Consider the following 16,486-nt stretch of genomic DNA (forward strand, 5'->3'; position numbering starts at 1 on the left):
GAGTTCATTCTTGTATATGGTGTAAGAAAGGGATCCAGTTTTATTTTTGCGCATGTATCTGTTCAGTTTTCCCAATACCATTTATTGAAGAGAATGTGTTTACCTCATTGTGTATATTCTTGCCTCTTTTGTCATAATTAACCATATAGGTGTGGGTTTATTTATCAGCTCTCTATTCTGTTCCATTGATCCCTGTGTCTGTTTTTTATGCCAGTACCATGCCGTTGTGATTACTGTAGCCTTGTAGTATAGTTTGATATTAGGTAACACTATACCTCCAACTTTGTTCTTCTTTCTCAAGATTGTTGTGGCTCCATATAAATGTTTGGATTATTTGTTCTAGTTATGTGAAAAATGCCATTGGTATTTTTATAGGGATTGCATTGAACCTGTATGTAGATTGCTTTGCGTAGTATGGACATTTTAACAATGTTCATTCTTCCTATCCATGAGCACAGTATATGCTTCCATTTATTGTATCTTCTTATTTTTCTTTCTTCAATGTCTTACAGTTTTTCAAGTAGAGGTCTTTTATCTCCTTGGTCAAATTTATTCCTGGGTATTTTTTTATACAATTGTAAATGGGGTTGTTTTTTTAGTTTCTCTTTCTGATATAGTTTGCTATTGGAGTATAAAAATGTGACTGATTTCTGAATATTAATTTTGAATCCTGCTACTTTGCTGCATTCATTTATCAGTTTTAGTAAGTTTTTTGGTGAAGTCTTTAGGGTTCTCCGTATACAATATCAGGTCATCTACAAATAATGACAGTTTTACTCTTTCTTTCCAATTTGAATGCCTTTTATTTCTTGTTGCTGTGGCTAGGGCTTCCAGTACCGTGTTGAATAGGACTAGTGAAAGTAGACATCCCTGTCTTGTCCTGATTATAAGGGAAATGCATTTAGTTATTCCTCACTGAGTACAATGTTAGCTGTGGGTATGTCATAGATGGCCTTTATTATGTTGAGCTATGATCCCTCTATTCTCACTTTGATGAGAGTTTTTATCATAAATGGATACTGTATTTTGTCAAATGTTTTTTCTGTATCTATTGATATGGTAATATGATTTTTATCCTTTATTTTGTTTATGTGGTGGTTCACGTTAATTGATTTGTGGATATTGAACCAACCTTGCATCCCAGGAATTAATCCCATTTAATCGTGGTGCATGATCTTTTTAATATATTGCTGAATTCAGTTTGCTATATTTTGCTGAGGATTTTTGCATCTGTGTTAATCAGGGATATTGGCCTATAATTTTATTTTGTAGTGTTTTTATCTGGTTTTAGAATTCGGATAATGCTGGCATCGTAGAGTGAGCTTGGAATCTTCCCTCCTCAAGAATTTTTTTTGAATAGTTTGAGAAGGATAGGTATTAGTTCTTCTTTGAATGTTTGGTAAAACCCACCTGTGAAGCTATTCAGTCAGGTCTTTTGTTAGCTGAGAGTTTTTCATTACTGACTGAATTTCATTAGTAGTTTCAGTCTGTCCAGATTTTCTCTTTCTTCTTAGAAGATTGTATGTTTCTAGGAATTTACTGATTTCTTCCAGATTGTTCAATTTGTTGGCATATTATTGTCTGTAGTATTTTCTTATAATGCTTTGTATTTCTGTGGTATCAGATATTACTTTTCCTCTTTCATTTAAGATTTTATTTATTTGAATCCTCTTTTTTTTCTTGAGCCGTGTTAAACGTTTATCAATTTTGTTTATCTTTTCAAAGCACCAGCTCTTGGTTTCATTAAGTTTTTGTCTTTCTTTATACTCTATTTTATTTATTTCCACTCTGATCTTTATTATTTCCTTCCTTCTACTCACTTTGGGCTTTGTTTGTTCTTCTAGTTCCTTTAAGTAAGGTTATATTGTTTACTTGAGATTTTTCTTGTTTCTTGAGATAGGCCTGTAATGCTATGATTTTCCTCCTTTCGTTGTGTCCCATAGATTTTGGGTCATTGTGTTTTCATTTTCATTTGTCTCAAGGTATCTTTTGATTTCTTTCTTAACTTCCTTGTTAACCCATCCATTGTTTTTTAGCCTCCATGTGTTTATGTGTTTTCAGTTTTCCTGTAATTGATTTCTAATTTCATAGCATGTGTTTAAAGAAGATGCTTGATATGATTTCAATCTTTTTAAATTTATTGAGGCTTGTTTTATGGCCTAACATGTGGTCTGTCGTGGAAAATGTTCCATGTGCACTTGATAAGAATGTATATTCTGCTGCTTTGGGGTGAGGTGCTCTGAATATATCAATTAAATCCATGTGATCTAGTGTGTCATTTAAAGTGGCTGTTTCCTTGTTGATTTTCTGTCTGGAAGATCTATCTATTGATGTCACTGGGGTTTTAAAACCCCCTACTAAGACTGTGTTACTATCAATCTCCCTTTATGTCCATCAATGTGCTTTATATACTTAGGTGCTCCTATCTTAGATGCGTAAATGTTTACAAGGGTTATATCCTCTTGTTGGATTGATCCCTTTATCATTATGCAGTGGCCTTTTTTGTCTCTTATTATAACCTTCATTTTAAAGTCTCTTTTGTCTGATACAAGTTTTGCTACCCCAGTTTTTTGTTTGTTTTCATTTACATGAAATATCCCTTTTCATCTCTTTACTTTCAGTCTATGTGTTTTTCTGTCTAAAATGGGTCTCTTATAGACCGCATGTATATGGATCTTGTTTTCTTATCCATTCAGCCACCCTGTGTCTGTTGAAAAATCAGCTGACAGTCCTTGTAGGTATCTAACTTCTTTTCTCTGCTGCTTTTAAGATTTTTTCTTTGTCTTTAACCTTTACCATTTTTATTATGATGTGTCTTAGTATGGGCCTCTTTGGGTTTATCCTGTTTGGGACTCTATGCTTCCTGAACTTGCATGTCTATTTCCTTCACTGGGTCAGGGGAGCTTCTGTCATTATTTCTTCAAATAGATTTTCAATCCCTTGCTTGCTCTCTTCTCCTTCTGGTACCTCTATGATGCAAATGTTGGTACACTTGATGTTATCCCAGAAGTCTCTTGAACTATCCTCGTTTTTTGGGTTTTTTTTTCTGTTTTGAGTGTTTTCTGCTACCTTGTCTTCCAGGTCACTGATTCAGTCCTTTGCTTCATCTAATCTTTGTTGATTCCTTCTAGTATATTCTTCATTTAAGTTATTGTGTTCTTTACTTCTCTAAAAAATTTGAATATGTTTTTATTGATTTTAGAGAGAGAGGAAGGAAGAGGGAGAGAGAGAAACATCGATGAGAAACATCACATTGATTGGCTGCCTCCTGCACACCTACTGGGGATCGAGCCTGCAACCCAGGCATGTGCCCTGACCAGGAATCTTGGTACATGGGTTGGTGCTCAACCACTGAACCACACAAGCCAGGCTTATTGTATTCTTTATTTCTGACTGGTTCTTTTTTATGGTTTGTGTGTCAGTTTTTACATTTACTATCTTTTTGTTGAAGTTCTCACTGAGTTCATCTGTTCTTCCCCTAAATTTGTTGAGCATTCTTATAACCATTATTTTGAACTCTGCATCTGATAGATTGCTTGCCTCCATTTCATTTAGTTCTTCTAGAGTTATTTCCTCTCCTTTGACTTCAGACATATTTCTTTGTCTCCCCATTTTGGCTGCCTCCCTGTGTTTGTTTCTATGTAGTAGGTGTCCGTTGTGTGGGTTGTGTGCCCTCCTGTTGTAGTTGAGCCTTGATTGCTATTGGCACATCCATGGTAGAGTTGACCCTCAGGCTGACTGGCTGAGGATTGACCATGACCACAGTGGAGGAGGTGCAATGCAGGGGCTGACCCTACGGAGTGGGATTCACCCCAATGGGACTCTGGTGCCTGCCGAGACCACCTATTGGGTGTGTCATTTGTGGAGCTAAACAGTTGCTGCTGTGGGGTGGTCTGAAGCCACACCAAGTGTGTTAGTTCTGGGACCTCTCACGGGAAGGGCTCTGGGCTGGCTGATGTCAGCCACTGCCTGGCCCAAGGCTACTTGGAAGGAACTACAAAGCAGTCTGCAGTTGATAGCTACCTGTGTTGGGCTTGAGGGATGTGGGAAAGGCCGAAATGGGACTGAGACCAGCTGCCACAATGCTGAGCCTAGGGCCCAGCAAGAGACACAGGATACACTGAGGCCAGCTGCCACCTGCCTGGAGGTTTAAAAATGTCAAAGACAGTTTTTTTTTCTTTATTGATTTCAGAGAGAGGAAAGGAGAGACCGGGCCCACAACCTGGGTATGTGTCCTGGGTATGTGTCGAACCAGTGACGCCTAGTGCATGGGTCAGTGCTCAACCAGTGAGACACACCAGCCGGGCCCAAGACAGTTTTTAAGGAAGTCTGCAGTGCAGGCTGAGGCCGTGGTGGGGATTCCTGCCACGAGGTGCGCATGCCCAGCTATGGTCACAGCTCACACAGCGTTCTGTGTGGATGTTTTCACTTGCCACTAGAATCTTCACAACCATTGTTTTCAACAACCATAACCATCATACTTAGATCTTTTTAAATAAAAAATCAATGCCCTGGCCGGTTTGGCTCAGCGGTTGGAGCGTCGGCCTGCGGTACAGAGAGACCCGGGTTCGGTTCCCGCTAAGGGCACGTACCTCGGTTGCAGTTTGTCCCCGGCCCTGGTTGGTCGTGTGGGTGCAGCCACTCGATGTGTCCCTTCACGTCGATGTTTCTCTCTCTCTCCCCCTTCCTCTCTCTCCCTCCCACTCTATCTGAACAAAAAATGGAAAAATGTCCTCGGGTGAGGATAAATAAATAAATAAATAAATAATCAATTATCTTTAGAAGAAATTTCATATTAATCTGCATATTCACCACTTCCGACCCTCTGCTTTCCTCTGTACAGACCCAAAGTCTCCACAGGAATCGTGTTCCGTTTGTCTTCTCATGTCTTCGTGGAGGCTGCTGGTGGACGTCTTTATTTCAACCACCATCTTCTAAGGGTTTTTTCTAGCTGTGGTGATGCAGGTGGGTGGTGTTTTCTTTCGAAGAAGAGCTATCTGTTGTTTTCGCCCAAATCCTTGTCCTCTGTCCAGTCGAGCAGCTTCCCCTCCAGCCACTCTGTACTGTCCTCGCACTGGTTTTTGGCAGGTCAGCTTGATGTGCCACGGTGTGCATTTCCTTACATTTGTCCTGTTTGTGACTTCTTAGGCTTCTTTGATCTGTGTGTTATAGTTCTCATCAAATTAGGAGGATTTTTGGACATGATTGTTTCATCACTGTTTCTGCCAACCTTCCCTTCTGGGATGTAAACCACACGTTTTAGGCCAGAGCACGTTGTCCCCGGGTCCCTGAGGGGCCGCGCAGCTCCGGTGCGCTCTGCACTTCAGTTGAGAAAGTTCTCACTCGGCCACTGACTTTCCTTTTTCTCTGTGTCAGTTTTGTGCAAAGCCTCACCAGTAGATTCTCTATTTCATATATTACCTTTAAGAATCTCAAATTAACCCTGGCTGGTGTGGCTCTGTGGTTGAGCATTGTCCCATGCACAGAGAGGTTGCTGGTTTGATTCCTGGTCAGGGCACATGCCCAGGTTGTGGGCTCGATCCCCACTAGGGGGTGTGCAGGAGGCAGCCCATCAATGTTTCTCTTTCTCTCCCTCTCCCTTCCTCTCTCTCTCTTTCTGTTTCTCTCAAAAATCAATGAAAACATTTTTTTTAATCTCAAATTAGCCCAGCCAGCTGACTCTTTTAGAGCATCATCCTGTACACCAGAAAGGTAGCAGGTTTGATCCCCAGTCAGGCATATACAGGAGGCAGCTGATCCATGTTTCTCTCTCTCAAAAAAAAAAAAAATGAAAGAAAACTCTCTAATTGCCTTTTGGTTCTTCTTTATCATTTTCCTATTTTTTTTACTTATGACTATGTTTTCTTTTAAATTCTCTAATTAATTGATGGTAGCTGTTTTAACATTCTCGTTTACTCGCCTCAGAGTATCTCCTGTGTGGATCTGTTTCTGGGAGCCTACCTTGCCTCCTGCTGTGGCTTGCGTGCTGCAACCAACTTGCCTGTTGGTGAACCGTTGACTGGCTGCTGGCCATTGTGTTGTGGTGTTGAATTCTCTCCTGACAAGCAGTTGATTTACTTGCAGATCAGTTTGATCATCTTGACGCTTGTCTTCAAACCCTCTGAGTGGGTCTAAAATAGCCTTCCCTGTGGGCTCATCCAGCCCTGCTTATAGGGCGGCACAGGGATCCCTGCTGCACACCTGGCTTCCCACAAGGTCCCTCCACGCGGGTTCATCGGAGCTCGAAAGTCTCCCAAACGAGTGTGAGCTGGAGTAACTGCAAAGCCTCCTGGTGGTTCTGTCCCTGCCTGTGGGGGCTCCTGTGTGCCTGCGAGCACAGTAGTTGGCAGAGACTCTTGGGAATTCATACAGTGTGACTCCTTGTTTGTGTGTTGCCTTCTGTGTGGTGAGCACCAGCCCCTCGACCTGCCCAGCATCAAGTTCTGCCCTCCTGGGCTCCCTCCCCAAGTGAGCCCGCAAATGCCTCCACGCAGAGGGTGCTGAGGCCATCAGGGGTCTGTCTGCTTCCCTCTATCTTGAGTCAAGAGTCCTGCAGGGCCACAGCCGTGGGCCACGCAGCTGCTCCATCTGTTGTCTGGTACCCAGCTGTCCATGTGGGCAGAGGAGCTTCCAGTATGACTTCCTCACCTTGGCCCGAAGCAGAAATCTCTGGTGGAGTCTCAACCTTGAAAACTCATCCCCAGAATGTGAAGTCAGAGCGAGGAGGCAGAGTAGGGCGGCATGCTTGGGGGGTCAAGGCGCATGGAGGTTTTGCGGCCACCTGAGTCCTTTTGTGACCAGCTGCTCCATGCCATGGAAGGAAATGCAGGCCGGGGGCGTAATCCCAAGTGGGGGCAGGGATCGGGCAGGACGGAGGTGTGCAGAGGGCACTGGGGCGGTGTGTCTGGGACCGTCCTCTCCGTCCTTGTCCCCGGCAGTGGGTGTTTGAAGATGGAACGGGGCGAACACTGAGCCACATTGTTCAGGCCAGTTCTCAGCTGAGCCGACTCGGTGGCTGTGTCCTGACTCGCCTTTTAAACATTCCTGCTGCTGCCGAGAAATCCTGCGACTGCAAAGATGTGTGCCCCCCGCCCCCTGTGCCCAGCCTGACTTTGTGCACAGAGGTGAGTGGGCAGGCGTGTTGTTCAAACCCTTTCTTGCCCTCACCAAGAGCACACGGCTGTGCACACTCAGCAGGATGGGGGTCCTGCCCCTGTACCTCGTATTCCAGTCTTCAGGCGGAGGCTTGAACTTCTTGGACCTTTCCCTTATTTTCCTTTTCTTCGTTACTCATTTTTTACATTTTCAGTCTAAACGTTTATTATTTTTACTTCTATTCGCCCTTGGAAACAAGAAACTGCCAGATCATGTGGGCTGCGTCTCGCTCCTGTGATCCGTCCTGTACCCAAGGCCTGGGCTGCTCCGCTCGGGGATTCCAGCTCTGTCCCTTAGCACCCTCCTTTCCTGACGCTGGTCGTGGCGCCGCTGACTGCGGAGTCTGTGCCATGTCTCAGTCTCCCGTTTCTGCACCGTGTTCAGGCAGGGTTTTTCCAGTCAGCTCTCTAAACCACTAACCGGATCTCAGCCGTTTCCATTCTGCCTTTCACTTGTTACCGTGTTTCATATTGTGCTCCTTGGGGATGCAGAGGAATAAATGCCATTTACTGATCAGGATTCTTTCAAATTAGCAGCGTTTTGGCCTGGGGTTCTCTGGACGCCTCTCCCTGCACCAGGCCTTCTGGGGTCTCAGAGGAGCCGTGAATGGCCAGAAAGTGACTGGGCCTCGTGCATGTGCAGGCCGGGCCGGCCTGGAGAGGTCAGGCGAACAGGCCCGTCACCGGTGGACTCCCCGGGCAGGTCGGCAGCCCCAGTGAGCCACCAGGCCACCCTACTCGGTCTTGCGGCCATGGTGTCCTGTCTGCTGGTGGTCTGCGTGCTGATGGAGAGTGTGGCCCAGACAGCTCTCTCGGGGTGGAGGTGGTGCTGGTGCTTCTCCCAGAGGCGTCACGGCAGGAAGGCTCTTCAGGCGGAGAGGGGGAGGACGGGGCAGCTGCCCCGCATCGATCAGCTTCCTGCAGGGCCTGCTCTGAGGGGCAGCTGTGCGGTCGAGCAGGGTAGGTTGTTCCCCACACGCCCTGCACCCCACTCACCCTCCTACCACACGGGGAGTGTCCTCGCTGGAACCACGTCTCCCGAGGTCTGCGGGGACTGGGCAGGAGCTGGCTGTCCTCCCTCCACCTCACTCCTGCTGTGTCTTCTGCCCCTGGGGCAGCCGTGTAGCGTTCCTAGCGAAGGGGAGCCATGCTCTGGGTCTCCTGGCTTGGCGGCCCTGTCAGCCTCTCACCGCAGCAGCCCCTCAGGGGGGCCTGTCCTTGTCCCGGTCTCACCGCAAGGCGGGCCTCAGCTCCATGGCCGAGCCACAGGGAGGGGAGCCCGGGATGCAGCGGCCCAGCTGTCCGCTGAGCTGTGCCAGGTACAGTGTGAGGCATTTACCAGAAGGTGCAAAACCACTGGGCACCCGAATGTGAGCAGCCAGGACCCCAGGGAGCAGAGCGCAGCAGAGCAGCAGAGCTTCTGTGACATCGTCCCTGCAAGTCCCCGGCAGGAGGCAGGTGGAGGAGTTGAGCAGGCAGAGATACCTGGGGAGATGAAAACTGGAGGGCAGACCCCCAGGAGGAAGGACAGTGAGAGGGACATTCCTGTCCCATCCTGAGCAGATGTGGCCCAGACCAACCACAAAGGGAGTGTGAAGGAGGCTGGAGCTGGAGTGGCCTCAGGACTCCGGGCATCCTGCCCCGGCACCCAAAGGGCTCGGTCCCCGACCCCACCCCTCCCCACGTGGAAGAGGAGGCTGGGGTCGGCGCCACAGCTCCCGCAACAGCCACGGCGCAGGCCTGGCCGTCGGGAGCCCGGGCGCTGCCCAGACCTCAGGAAGAAGCCCGTCTGCCCAGAGCAGCCCTGTCAGCTCAGAACTGAGGCCCGACCCTGCCGGGCCGAGAGGAGCTGGCAGGGGAGGCCGCAGCTCAGAGCAGGTACAGGCGCGGCTGTTTTTTGGCACAGGGTTTGTTAACATCATAGACAGAAAAGAATAAGAAATAATTATTTTTGGGCCCAGAGCCAGGAAAACTAGTTTTCCAGATTAATCCAGGGAGAGCCGTGAATCCACAATCTCTCGTGTCACACATCATAAAACTCCGTCGTGATCCATAAAACCGACATGGCCCATGGAAAGCCCCTCCTCCTGCAGAGCCTCATTAGGCCGTAGTCTGTGACCTGGCGTTCCTCCCGGTCGCTGGCACCAAGGCCGGCTTTAATTAAACTCAGAAGTTGAGGGGCCGGGGTGTCAGCCACATTTTTCTCAGTCTTGGAGAAGAGCTGAGGTGACTGGTCCGCACGGAGATGACACATCCCTGCCCCCATCCAAGGAGGACTCGCCCTCGGTGGAGGGGCAGCCCCTCACCCCGGCATCTGCCATCCCCTCCTCTCCGCCTGCTCCCGCTCCACGTGTTTCCGCAGTAACAGCACCAGCCTGGGCGTCCGCCCTCCTCATAGACAAACCTGTCCAATCCCTGGGTGGGGAGGTGCTGGCTCTGCCTGTTCAGTGACCGTTGGCTTGTCACAGTCTCGTTTCTTTCAGAAATGTGCTCACTTGCTTAGGTGCGCGGATTTATTCACATGAATCTCATGGATCCCCGGTGTTTGCTCTTGTATCTTCTTTTCAAAGGCCCTTCTGAAGTACGTCCCCCGGCCGTGCTCCCCGCGTGGCCGGTGCCTGTGCTCCTGTCCCCCGGCCGTGCTCCCCGCGTGGCCGGTGCCTGTGCTCCTGTCCCCCGGCCGTGCTCCCCGCGTGGCCGGTGCCTGTGCTCCTGTCCCCCGGCCGTGCTTCCCGCGTGGCCGGTGCCTGTGCTCCTGTCCCCTGGCCGTGCTCCCCGCGTGGCCGGTGCCTGTGCTCCTGTCCCCCGGCCGTGCTCCCCGCGTGGCCGGTGCCTGTGCTCCTGTCCCCCGGCCGTGCTCCCCGCGTGGCCGGTGCCTGTGCTCCGGTCCCCTGGCCGTGCTCCCCGCGTGGCCGGTGCCTGTGCTCCGGTCCCCCGGTTCCGCCCCTCTGTCTTTCCCTCACTTGTGTGGGGGTCACTGGCCTACTGCAGCTCCTCCTCCGGCTCCAGGCTCTTGTTTTCTCTTTTCTGAGGCCCGGGCTTGAGGCAGCTCATCTCCCTGCAAATACTTGAACTGTGTCCACCGTGGATGCCCCACCCTCACCTCCCAGCACCCCAGCTCAGCCCCTCTGGGGCGATTCCGATTGGAAAGCCTCTGCAGATCACTGAGTTAGCACCAATGCCGGAGATGAATCCACAGGGCAGCCTTGCCTCCCTGGTCACCATCCTCAGTGGGGTTTTGGGGGACATGCTGGTTTCTTGCCAGGCACATTTGGGCTTCCTGGACCTTGCATCACCCAGGCTCACCCGGGACACTGCACAAGGAGCAGCTGGAGCAGCTCGAGGCCTCCGAGGAGGACAGGGACAGCCTCTCAGACGGCTGCCCAGCAAACAGCCCGGCTGGCCCCGTCTGTGGCCACTGTGGACGTGCAGGAAGTCGGGCTCTATCTGAGCCACATCCAAGGGTAGCACAGTATGCACAGGCCACTGGGAACCTGCCACGCCCATCCCAGGAGGGCCCAGGCCCAGGGGACAGCCTTCAGGGCAGGGCAGCAGACAGGCACGTGCACCACCGTGTTCCCAACCCTGACAGGGAGAGCAGCAGACGCCCACCCACCTTCCGCGTGACCAGGGCACAGTCCTCGACATCAGGGTCTGTGGGGCTCCAGGTGCCCCCATTTCTGGTGGGAAGGCCCCTCCCTGGGGAGGAGCACAGTTACAGGTCCTACCTCCAGCTGGCATTGATTTAATAGTCACCATAACAACCGCACAAACACAAACCACAGCATCAAACAGGAGACTCGTCACCTCACGATTCTGTAGGTCAGAGATCTGGGCGGCCTTAGCTGCGGCCCCAGGTAGTCTCAGAAGCTAGAGTCGAGGTGTCAGCAGGCTGGGCCCTCACTGGAGGCTCTGGGAAGAATCTCCTTCAAGGTCATTCAGAGCATGGCCAACCTTGGGGCAGAGGTCTGGGAGGCCAGGTGTGCAACCTGTGGGGGAGCAGGGCCACCCTGGTCCCTCAGGAAACAGCACAGGCACCCACATATGCTTCTGGGAAGAAACGGGAACCCCTCCCCACCAGCACCTCTGGGTGTGGAATCTGAGTCACTGCTGAGTTGCTGGGTCCTGGTGGGTGGAACATGGGTGGCGGAGGCGACACCCCAAGTTTGGAGCAGGGCAGCTGTCCTCGGTCCCCGCTCCGCCTGGGGCTGAGCCACTGCTCCATCCTGCAGGTGGTCCTCATTGTCAGTGGGAACCTGAGCTTCCTGAACTGGCTGACCATCGTGCCCAGTGTCGCCTGCTTCGATGACGCCACCCTGGGGTTCTTATTTCCCTCTGGGCCTGGCAGCCTCAAGGACCAAGTCCTGAAGATGCAGAAAGAGGGAGCCCGGGAGGCCCGGCCTACGCTGAACTACGGTGGGTGGACACCTGGGGACGTGGACAGGCGGCCTTCATTCCTGGACCCAGGAGAGCTGGTCCCTAGAGGTGCTGGCCCATTCTTCTCAAGTGACAGCCAGGCCCACCCCATGAGGGCAGTTACCATGACTCAGTTTCCATCTCAGCCTCAGAAGGTGTCCTTGGCTGGGGGGATGGAGGCTGTGGACAGAGGCTCTTGCCCAGACTCCCAGGCTGGGGCCAGCAACACCATCCTCCACTTTTGTGAGCCCAGACGGGCAGGACAGAGGCCAGGGTCTGGAGGGCTAGCTGAGGGGCGGGGGACAGCCTCAGCTCCTCTCCGTGCTTGGGGCCCAGGCCTGGGGGGCAGAAGCTTACCCACTGTCTCTCCGGGCCCAGGTTGCATGATGCGGCAGGCGGCCAACCTGGCCCTAGGTGTCCTGGTCGCCTGGCTCAGCATCCCCGTGGTCCTCAACTTGCTGAGCCCCAAGCAGGTCATGAACAGTTCCTTCAACCCCCTCAGGATCGTCAACACGTACGGAGCCTTCGGAAGGTACTTTGCATGCCTGGGCGTTTCCAGTGTGGGCTCCTCTCCCTGTCCCCCACCCGGGAGACCCCTGGTCAGGGAGACCCGCCCTCCCCAGCCAGGTGGGCAGCCTTGGCCCAGGTGTGGTTGAGGGGTCTGCTCTGTGGGGAGAGGCGCAGTGACCGCCTGCAGTTGCCCAGAGCCCAGCCCACCCCGACCTGCTGTCCCCGACAGCATCACCAAGGAGCGCACAGAGGTCCTCCTGCAGGGCACGGCCAGCCCCAACGCCAGCGCGCCGGACGCTGTGTGGGAGGACTACGAGTTCAAGTGCAAGCCGGGCGACCTGAGGAGACGGCCGTGCCTCATCTCCCCCTACCACCACCGCCTCGACTGGCTCATGTGGTTTGCGGCCTTCCAGGTGGGCCCCCCACCCCCCAACCCCACACGTCCAGGTGCTCACGGCGGGCTCGGGCTCTGGTGACTCCAGCACCCCCAAGGCTGTGGCACCCTCACTGGGGACACCTGGGGCCCGGGAAACACCTGCTACTGGGCTGGTGGGGGGAGATCAGACCCCACTGGAAACAGTGTCGCAGCCCCACTCTGACCAGCCTGACATGACACACCTGGGCCCTTGAGGACGACACACCTGGGCCCTTGAGGACACGGGCGGTCAGGCTAGACTCCCGGAGCCGGGCGCCCACTGGGGAGCAGCTTCATACACCCTGGCCCCAGCCCTCGGGCAGAGCTCAGTCCCTGCCAGGCAGAGAAGAGCCCGGACAGGCCCCCCCGAGATCCCTGCGGCCTGGTCCCCAAAGGGCCCCCCTCAGATCCCTCCCATTAGAACCAGGCACCACAGCCAGCTCCTCCCAGCGCCTCCACCAGAAGTGACGAGACAGGCACGGGCAGTGCCAGGGCAGCCGGTGTGCACAGAGCCTTAGCTCGGGCCAGAGCGAGCCTGGAGCGCCGCGTCTCCCGCTCACCCCGCTCGCCGTGGCAACAGCCTCAGAAGGCTGGCACAGCCGGGCCCTGTGCTGCTGCATCCAAGTTCCCCGAGGCAGGGCCGTGGGCAGGGACCCAGCCCGCGAGTGAATGATGCACAGACATCTGGCTGGCGGCGAGGATGGCAGCTGGCAGCCCTTCTAGAGGGGAACCCAAACCAAGCACTGGGACGTGGGCCCCAGGGCGCCCGCTGACCACACTGCAGTCAGACACCCAGGACAACAGCCTGATGTCGGGGTGGCCGGGCAGGGAGGAGCGAGCAGAGAGCACGCCCTCTCCGGAGGGGTCTTGGGGGCCACACCCCCACAGTTCCTACCCACAGCAGGGCTCAGGCTGGTGGCCTCGTCCTGTGGGCACCCAGTGACAACCCACGGGCAGGGGCTCAAGCACCCCTCCTCCCTCCTCTTGCCCCCAGACCTACGAGCACAACGAGTGGGTCATCCACCTGGCGGGCAGGCTCCTGGCCAACGACGCTGAGGTCCTGTCCCTGCTGGCCCTTAACCCCTTTGCCGACAGGGCCCCCCCCAGGTAAGGTTCTTCACCCAGACGGGACCCCCACCAGTGGTGGCCTCAGCTGCATCTCAGGGCTACTCCCCCAAATGCAGAATGTGCTCGGGGGACGAGGCCCCCACCCCCTGGAAATGTGCTGGGGTGGAAAGGTCCAGGGGCCCTCAGGCGACCCCCTTGCTCCAGCCCCACAGCAAGGCCTGTCCTTCAGCCCTGGGCCTCTGGGAGCCTGCCACTGAGCATCGGCCTGCCTGGGCCGGACCCCGCGGTCTCCCTCTCCGGGCCCTGCCGCCCCAGCGCCGTCTGGTCCAGGGCCTGGTTATGACGGGGGCTCCTCGGGCCCCTCTGGCTTCCCTGAGCACCTCTCCCAACAAGGGGCACCTGGGGAGACATATGGCCCCTCCTAAAGGGCAGACCGGGGCTCCTGAGCCGCCGTCCCAGCAGGCAGAGCTGCAGGCTGACGCCCAGCGTCCCGCAGGTGGGTCCGGGGAGAGCACTACAGGTACAAGTTCAGCCGCCCCGGGGGCCTGCACGCCGCAGATGGCAAGTGGTGGATCCGGAAGAGGATCGGCCCCTACTTCCCGCCACTCAGCCTCCGGGACCTGAGGGGCTACTTCAGATCCCGGGAGTGGCCGTACCCGGAGCCGGAATAGAGGCCCAGGCCAGCACACTGAGAAATAAAGTGGGAAGACATTGGCACCCCAGCACCGCCACCTGCTCCAGACGTCCAGGAGAGCCAGCTGGGTTTGGGGGTTGGAGGGGTGGCCCTGGGGTCTGCTGGGGTCCTGGTGGCCATCTGTGCTTTCCTCATCCCGTGTCATTGGTCCCCAGGCAACTCCACCTTCTGCACCATCTCGCCCTGGTCATCTCTTTGTCACCAGGCGCCCAGACACGAGCTCTGGTCGATCCACGACGTGGAGCCTCAGTTCCGCCCAGGGGGTCCCTCGGGTCCTTGGCACCTGGGGTGCTGGTCCCCAGCCAAGCCCTTACCCTGCAGTGACCAAGCCCTGCTGTGTGCCTGGCGTGGCTGTGGGGAAACCCCTCCCTGCCTCTCTGCACCCCAGGGTTGGCTCCCCCACCACATCCAGGAAGCCAAGGCTCCCCCTCCCCCTCATGCTCACCCCTTCCTCAGAACCCCACAACCCCACACACCCTCCAGGCTAACCTGGGCCCTACTCTCCCCAGTGACCAGCGTCCAGAAGCCAGTGGTCCCCGTGGGTGAGCAGAGGGCCTCCTCGTGCCTCCTCTCCCTGACTGGCAGGGTGGGGCGGGGCACAGCGGTCCGCCCCAGCCTGGGTGCTGGGGTGACAGGGGCCCCACAGTGCAGTTCTGGGGCCCAGCTGTCAGAAGTTACATTTATTTTAACTGTTGGGCGAATTATTTTTTGCTTGGCTGTCTCAGGGGCCCCACTGCAAGGAGAACTGGGTGCAGTGGGCGGGGTGTGCCCTGCCGGGCAGAGGAGCCAGGCACCCAGCGGTGCCGCCCTGCTCGGCCAGGCTGAGGGACCCTGGGGTGAATCCAGCCCCCCAAGGGGAGAGCAGGGCGGGGTGCGGGCAGCCCCCCCCCCCCCGCCGGTCTGGCAAGTGCTGATGAGGGCACCTGGCCATGCTGTGGGGCCTGGAGAGGTGGTCGGGCCAAGAGGCTGGGATGAGGTGGGCACAAGTGCAGGTCTGTATGGAGCAGCCCCCGCCCCGGGGGCCGGCCCAGGTGCCAACAGAGAGGCCGTGTTCCTGCTCACAGGGAAACAGGCGCCCAGTGTCTGTAGCGGACAGACAGGGCCTCAGACGAGGAGCCTGGAGCCAGCAAGTCTGCCTGCCTCAGCCAACCACCAGCCACTGTGCCTGTGCAGCTCTTCCTGGGGGGTCATCCTGGGGGCCGTGCCAATGGATGGGGTACCAGGGGGCCTGAGGAGACCCTGCACCTTGGCTGCGGTGGTGTTCCACACCCCTGCCCAGGACCTCGAGTGGCCTCCCTGCCAGGAGCCATGGTGGCGCCCACCTCCCCCGAGCCCTTCTCAACCCCTTGGGCTCGCTGCCACCAGGGGCTGCTCAGGGGAGGCCCGTGACCCAGCACTGCCAGCTGCACACTCATCTCTGCCTCCATCCAGCCATGCCCCCAGCCTCCAGGATCCCCTAAGCCTGGATCCCCTTTCCAGGTGTGGGTGCCCCCCCACAGCAGTCGTCAGCCTTTGGAGCCTCTCCTGAGGCCACCCCCTCACCAGAGTGAGTCCCACTGAACCCCTCTCTCCACTCGGAACCGCCCCATCCCCGCCTCCCTGAGCATGAACCCGGGGTCACTGCCATCACCCCAGCCACAACCTGCCTCCTCTCCAGTCCTCACACCCTCCAGTGGATCAGGCCCTGGGCCCACACCCCTCGGGGCTGCTGCCTTGCCTTTGCTGGGCCCACGCTGCTCCTGATGGTGCTCCAGGCTGGTGGGGATCTAGGCCTGGTGCCCCAGTGCCAAGCAGCACCCAGTACAGGTCTGCTGCATAAACCGTCCACCTGATGACAGGAAAAGGCCCAGACACTGTTCACGCCTGCTCTGCCTGGTATTGTCCTCTCCAGCCTACGGACAATCTACTGTGTCCTGGTCAGCCCAAGAGAAACTTCGGGGGTGGGGGTGCTCAGGGACATGAGGCAGGGGCATCGGTTCACCTTCCGTTCAGACAGCTGAGTCAGAGGGAATGGGGGCACGTTCTTCCTCCCTTGCCCTCCTCACCCAAAACCGTCTGCCTGGGGTGAGGGGCCGGGAGGTGAGCTCGCCCTACCTAACAGGAAGCAGTGTCTGCTGGGAACAGTGCGTCAGACTCGGGGGCACATGCCCGAGCTGCCACAGGGAGGGCCACCTGTGCCACTGCCTCCTCCCGGGGCCTGAGACTTGGGACTCCAGGCACAAGGCTCCA

The 16,486-nt window shown here is 55.1% G+C and overlaps 1 protein-coding gene across 2 annotated transcripts in view; it reads left to right on the forward strand.

The window, feature by feature from the left end:
• LMF1 (lipase maturation factor 1) overlaps positions 1-14,312 on the forward strand; it is a 109,190-nt gene extending 94,878 nt beyond the window's left edge. For both annotated transcript variants that reach the window (XM_036280493.1, XM_036280492.1), the window contains 5 exons: positions 11,387-11,570; positions 11,949-12,102; positions 12,310-12,493; positions 13,490-13,602; positions 14,060-14,312. In XM_036280493.1, coding sequence (XP_036136386.1) covers positions 11,387-11,570; positions 11,949-12,102; positions 12,310-12,493; positions 13,490-13,602; positions 14,060-14,234 — 810 coding nt within the window. In that variant the 3' untranslated portion in view covers positions 14,235-14,312. The remainder of the gene's footprint in view (positions 1-11,386; positions 11,571-11,948; positions 12,103-12,309; positions 12,494-13,489; positions 13,603-14,059) is intronic.
• Positions 14,313-16,486: the final 2,174 nt, after the last annotated feature.

Source organism: Molossus molossus, unplaced genomic scaffold (genome assembly GCF_014108415.1).
Source record: "Molossus molossus isolate mMolMol1 unplaced genomic scaffold, mMolMol1.p scaffold_m16_p_3, whole genome shotgun sequence".
Classification (NCBI taxonomy): Eukaryota; Metazoa; Chordata; class Mammalia; order Chiroptera; family Molossidae; genus Molossus; species Molossus molossus.